This window comes from Syngnathoides biaculeatus, chromosome 13 (genome assembly GCF_019802595.1).
Source record: "Syngnathoides biaculeatus isolate LvHL_M chromosome 13, ASM1980259v1, whole genome shotgun sequence".
NCBI lineage: Eukaryota > Metazoa > Chordata > Actinopteri > Syngnathiformes > Syngnathidae > Syngnathoides > Syngnathoides biaculeatus.
Genome location: NC_084652.1, coordinates 3,239,339 through 3,247,921, shown reverse-complemented (window position 1 = coordinate 3,247,921; position 8,583 = coordinate 3,239,339). Strand labels below are relative to the sequence as shown.

The 8,583-nt window shown below is 44.2% G+C and overlaps 1 protein-coding gene across 3 annotated transcripts; it reads left to right on the top strand.

The window, feature by feature from the left end:
* The first annotated feature begins 2,120 nt into the window (after window positions 1–2,120).
* LOC133510962 (NAD-dependent protein deacylase sirtuin-5, mitochondrial-like) lies at window positions 2,121–8,284 on the top strand. Of its 3 annotated transcripts, XM_061839496.1 has the most exons (11): window positions 2,121–2,139; window positions 2,330–2,426; window positions 2,612–2,652; window positions 2,978–3,082; window positions 3,673–3,806; window positions 3,964–4,189; window positions 4,290–4,377; window positions 4,467–4,520; window positions 5,689–5,812; window positions 7,158–7,273; window positions 7,394–8,284. In XM_061839496.1, coding segments are annotated over exons 3-11 (921 nt in total). In that variant the 5' UTR covers window positions 2,121–2,139; window positions 2,330–2,426; window positions 2,612–2,651; the 3' UTR covers window positions 7,467–8,284. The 3 variants fall into 3 exon arrangements, with proteins under 3 accessions (XP_061695480.1, XP_061695479.1, XP_061695481.1); XM_061839495.1 differs by lacking the exon at window positions 2,121–2,139 and having other exon boundaries at window positions 2,150–2,426; XM_061839497.1 differs by lacking the exons at window positions 2,121–2,139; window positions 2,612–2,652 and having other exon boundaries at window positions 2,150–2,426.
* Window positions 8,285–8,583: the final 299 nt, after the last annotated feature.

Genomic DNA, 8,583 nt, shown 5'->3' with positions numbered 1-8,583 from the left:
CCCCTGCCTGCGTGGCTCTTCTCCGGGTGGGCACTCCGGTTTCCTCCCACATCCCAAAAACATGCAAGATTAATTGCACACTCCAAATTGCCCCTAGGTGTGATTGTGAGTGCGACTCTTTGTCTCAATGTGCCCTGCGATTGGCTGTACACCACCCGCCTCCTGCCCGTTGACAGCTGGGATCGGCTCTAGCACTCCCCTCGTGAGGATCAGCGGCAAAAGAAAATGGATGGAAATTGACCACATTACAAAGTTTATTCACACAACTGCAGATGGGGTTCATATCTATCTATGTGTCTGTTTGTCTCTCTCTCTCTCTCTCTCTCTCTCTCTCTCTCTCTCAAACCCACCACTTCACATTAAACTCTAAATAAAGCCATATTGATTTATTTTAATATTGTTATCAGAAACATATCTATCTATCTATCTATCTATCTATCTATCTATCTATCTATCTATCTATCTATCTATCTATCTATCTATCTATCTATCTATCTATCTATCTATCTATCTATATCTATCTATCTATCTATCTATCTATCTATCTATCTATCTATCTATCTATCTATCTATCTATCTATCTATCTATCTTATCTTATTTGATCTAATCATGAATGGGCGTGACCGCGCGTGTATTTTTGCATCGACGCACCAGAGGCAGCAATGTGACATATGACATCATCCTGGTTTTAACACATGACAGCTCAATATGGATGTGGCATGTACAACAACAACAACACAGCACCGAGTGCGCACTCCGCCCCCCACCCTCTCACCCCCACCCCTACAAAAAAAAAAGAAATAAGTCACGTCCCCATAGCAACCGGATGCGAGTTGCCTTATAAAAGGTGATGGGAGACCTATAATAAATAATAATAAAAGTGCATTGCGGGATGGCCGGTCGGTCAAAACCAAGACGCAGATGATGATTTTTTTTTTTTTTTTTTTTGCGCGTTTGACCAGCAGCGGCACAGCGCGGGGCAACTCCGGGACACGTTGACGCCTCTTCTCCTTACGTAATGCACTGGTAGTAATTAGCGAGCATCCAAAAACGCCGCTATTCACTTGAACATTTGCGGCATGAGTCCACAAAGTTGCGTAACATCTCGGTCCCATCCTGCCGCTTTGGAGGGCCGAAATGTGCGAGTAATAAATTCGATACAGCATTTGGGATGATTGACGGTTCGACATAAGCATGGAAAATAGTAATAATAATAATAATACCCACACAAAAAAAAAGGATCCTACCTGTACGCAGGTTGAAGGAGAAGCGGGCTTCGACTAGATAGGGGGTGTCGCTCCTGGAGCGCAGTCTGCGGATCAGTCGGCGGTCAGTGCCGTCCGGAGTGGTCGCCATCAACCCGGGCCAGGGTCCGCCGGTGACTGCTGGCCGACTGGGGCGCGCTCGACCACCACCACCACCACCAGCACCACCGGTGCACGGCGGCCACGCCGGGAGGAAGCTATCGATGAAGAGGAGGAAGAGGATGAAGAGGAAGGAGAGAGAAGAGAAGAGAAGAGAAGAGAGGAGAGAGAGAAAGAGAGAGAGAACTCATTCATTGTGCAACAGACCATAATCGTCATACTACTGTCCTGTATTTGTCGAATATATTCCTCCAAGCAGAACCACCACCATTGTTTAGTCATTATAAAAATATTCAACACAATGGACACGATGCAAAAATGTAAGCATTGTTTTCTGTTTTTGTGTACAATCCACATGCATCTCAATCTGTGAATTAAAAAAAATGTGTTTCTTATGGTGTCATGTCTCAATACCCTCAACATTTAGGATTTAATGAGCAGCAAGCTACATTATCACAATGACAAAACCGAAAAAAAAATCCAAAATATTTACATCGATTTATATGATGTCTTTCAATTAAGAATAGGAGAAAAATGATTGAAACGCTTCGTGAATTGAAACGTTTTTAAAAAATAACAATTCACAACTTTCTGAGACATTTTCCTTTTGTTTTACTCCAAAAATTATTCTGAATAAACATAAATCATTTAAACCAAGTCTGTGACGTCTTCAGCAGTGGAAACGAAGCAAAGTGAAAGAAATGCAACTTTAAGGATGTCAGACAGAGGGCGCTCGCACACGCCTCAATGTTAAACGGACTTCACGACACTTAGGTAAGATATACGACTGTTAGCTGTGTCGAGTAAATTTTAAAAACGATGTAGCCCCGTTGCTTGCCGACTTTTTGAAAATTATAATTAAATATTAAATGGAGGTTAGCGCGTTGCGACTACATTAGCGATGAAAGCTCTTTTCGTGTCAACTACCCGTTATTAACGCGAGCTTTTACGACACTCGGGTAAGATTTACGACTTTAAGCAGCTGTGGCGAGGAAGGTAAACAAATCCTCTCCCGTCATCGCGTTGCAAGTTTGAAGACACCAAAGAGCTACAAAATACAAGTAAGTGCCTCGTGAATTACCAGCAAACGAGTTTCATATTCATGGTAAACAATTTAGTAAAACAAAAGAACGCCTTCTAAAAAGTTCCTGTTGAACGTTACGTTCACATCTCGCGAGGTTTCCACACTACGCATACTAACGCCAAAAATATGTTTTTTGTCAATATTTGTTGTCGCTTTTGACAGTCGACGCAACAGGAACGGCCGAACGAGTCATTTCCAAAACAGTAAGTGTAAGATGCAGGTTCTTGAGAGTCGTCAATTTAATGAGTCCAAATTGGATGTGACAAAAAGACTGTTTGATCTTGTGAAACCTGTTCGGACACAATTTTCGGGAAGTTTACTTTCCATGCTCTCGGGACGCACCCATAAAGTAACTCAGTGGTTGTAGAAAAGACTAAACAATAAAGGTGCATCTTAGTTTAATAAACCACACACTAAACACCTTGCAGATTGAATTCACACAATGGTAGACACCACATTTGACTTGTTTACTTGCAACAATCATTCATGATATTTTATACATTTTTTTTCTTTTGATCTCTATTTCAGTGAGAATGCTGCTTCAACGTCGAGCTCTTGTGTCACTCGGCCTACGGCTGTTTTCCTCTCGTGCAACCGGAGGAACTTTGGCGGACGCGGCGAGCTCCAACTCAGGTCGCATCGATATGAATCCATTTCTATATGCCGTGGAGAAGAAATGATTAAATTATGTACCGCTGGCCTTTGACCTCTAAAGCCGTTGATGGCAGTGAATGTGTTTTAAGGCGGTATTGGATTCATCAAATTGCATAAAAAAAAAACCCCCACAAGTATTTGATCCACACTTTCCCCTCGTGGCCAAGTAATACTACAACTATTTGTGTCGCTATTCCAAAGTAGAGTACCAATTATTGATTATGATTGACTTGGGGATCAAATAATTATTCCACTCAAAAAAAACTGCACAGCATTAGAGTGTTCTTATGTAGTTTGCGCTTGGTATTGTTAGTTACCATAATCGATAAACTAAAACAAACTGACTGCTGTCTTTGTAAATATGCAGACTTACAAATTCAGCGGCTCGTCAAATAATAATTTTCTGTATTGTATGGAGGCTTTATGATTGCTTCTCCGAGGATAAAAGTTTGTATTGTCATTCCAGAGGCTAATTCAGAGTGGTATTAAAATTCCACCGTGCAACTGCCAATCTCTCCGAAAATATTGCTTCAAGTATTCAACGGTTGGAATCATTTGCTGGTTTCCAGACATGTCCGAGTTCCGAAAGGCCTTTTCCGAAGCCAAGCACATCGCGATCATCACCGGGGCCGGCGTCAGCGCCGAGAGCGGCGTGCCGACGTTCCGGGGCGAACACGAGAAATGGAGGAAATGGCAGTCCCAAGTGCGTGCTTTTTTTTTTTTTAGATTTGTTCCGGGAAAATGGAGAGTGGTTGTTTGTTTTATTTTGAACGCTATTATGTTGCGCCTCCTCTTAATTTGCTTTGAGGAAAAAGTGAAAAAAGTAAAAAGCGCTGCAATCCCTCCTTTGGATTTGGCAGGACCTGGCTTCCCCGGAGGCGTTTTCCCGCTACCCGTCACGGGTCTGGGAGTTCTACCACCATCGGCGAGAGCTGGCGTTGAGCAAGAAGCCCAACGCGGCGCACGTGGCCATCGCCGAGTGCGAGGCCCGGCTGAAAAAGCAGGGCCGCCGAGTGGTGGTCATCACGCAGTGCATCGACGACCTTCACCAGCAGGCCGGCTCCAAGCACGTGCTCAGGATTCACGGTGGGCGGACTCAAGAGTTCGAATTCGCGGCGCCGTCGGCAGAAAAGCGCAGCTGGAAGCTTCGTCTTCCGAACGATTGACCCGCCGTGTCCAACTGCAGGCAGCCTGACGGAGACGCGTTGTCTCAGTTGCGGCGACGTGGACGTCAACAAGCACAGCCCCATCTGCGCGGCCCTCAAGAACATGGGGTACCATACGCAACTTCACCTTACGCCACACAACCTATATAATATTTTGAGAGTTCGCATTTTTCTGCCCCTTTCTTATTCCCGTGCAGGTCACCTGACCCTAACGTGGCCGACGCTAACATTCCAGTGGACAGGCTGCCAAGGTGAGACTGCTGTCATATTTGCTATTTACGCATTGAGCTTTTTATGACTGCATTTATTGTCAAATATGTTGCCGTTTGTCTTCATTTGTAGGTACAAAAATGATGGGTTTCTCCTTCGTTTTAACATTAGTAACTTACTCGAGTGGGTTTTCTCCGGGTGGGCTCTGCGGTTTCCTCCCGCATCCCAAAATCATGCAACATTAATTGGACAGGCTAAAATTGGCCCAAGGTGTGACTGTGAGTGCGACTGTTTGTCTCGATATGCGATCGGTTGGCAACCAGTTCAGGGCGTACCCCGTCTCCTGTCCTCTAAGACTTATTTATGGCAGTTTGAAAAATAATACAAATGATAATAGTAGGCGCCCCAGTGGATCAGATGGTCAAGTGTCGGCCTCACAGTTCTGAGGACCGGGGTTCGAATCCCAGCCCTGCCTGTGCGAAGTTTGCATGTTCTCCAGGTGGGCGCTCCGGTTTCCTCCCGCATCCCAAAAACATGAAACATTAATCGGACACGCTAAAATTGCCCCTAGGTGTGATTGTGAGTTCGACTGTTTTTTTTTTTTTTTTTCCACGTGCCCTGTGATTGGCTGGCAACCAGTTCAAAGGGTGTGCCCCGCCTCCTGCCAGATGACAGCTGGCATAGGCTCCGGCATTCCCGCGACCCTTGTGCGGATAAGCCGCTTAGCAAATGGATGGATAGAACTTACTCAAGTTAAGCACAAGAGGGCAGCGATGTTCCAAAGGCGGGATTTTCACGTTTACGCAGGTCCAAATGCCCACGTTTGAGCTAACACCTCTTTATTTATTTGTTTGTTTGTTTTTTGTTGTTGTTGTTGTTTTTTTAAATGCACAGTATATGTAAAGTGACTCATATCTGATATGGCTGTTATTATGCTAACAAAACACTTACAATGAAAAATAAATACTGGGCAGTGACATAGACAATACCAATATTAGACATTGAATAATATTTAGTTGGCCTGAGCGGAGACTCGCTGGCATTGATGTTAATGAGGGTGGCCTCCAGATTACGTCACCTGCAAATATTTAATTTATGAAGCGACGGTCACACATCTGATATTGCATATTTCCATAATTGCAGATTGCAAACGGGAGCTCGTGTTTACCACATGTAACGGCTTCAAACTTTGTCGTGCCTTTTGACAAGGTGTTCCGAAAGCGACTGCAACGGCCTGCTGAGGCCCAACGTGGTGTTTTTCGGGGAGACGCTGGACTCGCACCTCCTCACCAAGGTGGAAAAAGAGCTGGAAATCTGCGATCTTTGTCTGGTGGTAAGTAGCGTTGGAAAGCTTTTTGTCTCCAAGCCTCTGGCCTCTGAGCAAAGCAGCAGGTGCGCCGTGCGTCCATTAAATTAAAGACCGGCGTTGCTACTGAGTTTTAATAACTTTTTAATATGACCGACACGGTAGAAATAATTACCAGGACGCACGTGGTCGATCTACGTTCTTACCTTCACTTTGCTGCGGGTCGTGATCCAAAGAACAAGATCGTGGATACAAGCGCCTCTGGGGTGGGGGTGGGTGGGCATCGAGTAGAACTGCTGCTCTTTAGCAGAGCGGTCGCTGGGGCATGTGATTCGGGTGCCCGTCCCCCCGCCCCCGCCCCCCACTGGTGAGGTGTTCCTGGAGGAGACCCCGGGGATGACTGGGGGGGCCTTTAGATAACCCCCGAGGGGGAAAGGGAAGTCTGGGCCTCCTTTGAAAAGCTGCTTCCTGACTTTCGATAAGCGGTAGAAGATGACTGGATGGACACACATCTGCCAGCTGTAATGCTAAAGATTTAAAAAAAAAAAAAAAAGATTATTAATAATTCTGTGTTAAGGTTTGGTCCTGATTTATTTGACAATAAATTGACGCCAGAATTAAAGAGCTGGATTACGTAAGAAACGTGGACCGTTCCAAAGCATACCACAACGTAGACCTAAAAAAAAAAACACAAATTGGGACTGGGACAATAATACATCATCATATCATATCTTGTCATATTGGTAATACATTTATCATTGGAAAAACATGGTTCTATAAATATGTTTTTTTTTTTACACTTATTTTCCTCCTTATGCCCAGAAATGAAAGTTTATATTCCAGCCGTGCTGTCTCGGTCCGGTTTGATGTTGTACCGGACCGTTTGGGTCGTGCTTCATAAATGCAAAGTTCTTCATAAAATTTGCTGTGCTAAGTTTTCAACTCATAATTCAAATTGAATAAGAGGCATTCAATTGGGCCATGATTTTTCAAAAGATCATTTTAATAATATGTGCTACTTTCAGGTTGTAGATTATTTTTTTTTTAAACTGGAAACTCCTACTTTAGTAAAATTTCTATATTATTTTTACATTTATATTTTGCAGTGCAATTTTATGAAATTAAAAACACCACAAAAATCTCGTTTTTTTTGGGGGGGCGCCGCCGTGGTGGATTAATGACATTGTTGTCGTAATTTTTTATTCTCTTATTTGCAGAAAAGAAATGAGAAATGAATTTAATATTATTCTTAAAAAGTCAGTTGTCGTCAGTCGAGTGGCCTCCATGCATCCAATAAAAAAAAAAAAAAGGATGCAAAAACGATGATCTTATGTGGTCGATTTCATTGCCGGCTCTTGTTGTTGTCCTTTAGGTGGGCACGTCATCAATCGTCTACCCGGCAGCCATGTTCGGCCCGCAGGTGGCATCCAGAGGCGTCCCGGTGGCGGAATTTAACCTTCGAGCGACACCCAAGTCCGAGTACTTCACGTAAGTCCCAAAAAGTCGGAGTCAAACGAAAGAACGCGAGCGGCTGAAACGATGCAAAAGGGGGGTCGGCCGGGGCCGGACAACATTTTTGTCATGGCAGTTTTTGTTTGTCGGGCGCAGGTTCCATTTCCAGGGTCCGTGCGGAACGACGCTGCCTGCCGCCTTGGCGCCGCACGAGTCCGAGGTCGTCTAAGGCGTCCGCCGGCCGGCGGCTTCGTCTACGGGGCAAAATAAGGTCGTCGTCGTTGTTTTCTCCACCAAATGTTTGCCTTCAAAGCAGTTAAGATGGCCTGCGTGCGTACGATGTAGCTTTTTCGATCTATTAATACTTGAATATAGCGCTCGCAATGTGGCAATGGGATATTATGTCGCTATGCGCATTGATTGTTCCCAGTGATTTTTTTTTTTTTTTCTTCAGTGGAACTTCCAATTCGCCCCCCACGTCGTAAACAACATCAAGCGATTCTCGGCATTATCGAGCGTTCGGATCTTGACATTTAAACAAAGTGAAACTACTCAACGCGGGGCGGGATGTTTTCGGGAAGGGTTTTTGCGGCGACTTCTCCCTGCGGTACTTTCGGGGGCTTTGGGGGTTCCGCTGTACGATTTGCGCATTTTGCATCGTGGTGAGAGGCGGTGGGGTCGGTCAGAACGTAGCGAGCAGATTTCGGCGATGGAGGAGAAGGCGACGTCGCTGGCCATGCCTTGACCAAATGTTTGCTTTCAACTTTACAGAGCAACGATGAGCTCACGTTACAGACATTTTTTTTTTCCCCTCGGGCTCGCTGACATCAGTGTGGCTGCGTATCGTTTGTGTTTCATTCAATGAATTTTCGCTATTTGTAATAACAGGGTCGTTTATACGTTTGTCTAAAAAGGATGCACACTTTCTTATCACGTGCAGTACTGGAATGGACACTTTCTTATGTACAGTACTCAAATTATATGGATAGTCTATCAAAGTAAGCAATGCAATGATTCAGGAAGTTATTAAAAATATCTTAATATGCATTTGCTGGTCTTTCGTTGTTCTTCCATTCGTAGTCGTGTCAAAAGGGGATTCACGTCATTTTTATTATTATTCAAAAAACATTGACCCAATAACTTGCAACCCATTTACTATTACTCCAGTAATACTCGTTCCGATGAAAATGAGCACTAACGCGCACCCCCGCCGCCCAACAAAAAAGAATATACAGGATGCAGTTTGACCGTCATTTTTTTTTTAAACTCAATTTCTGCTATATTTGTCAGTGTTATTCAATTTCCATTTCCTTCAAAAATAAGGACATTATTTAGTGACCCCTTAC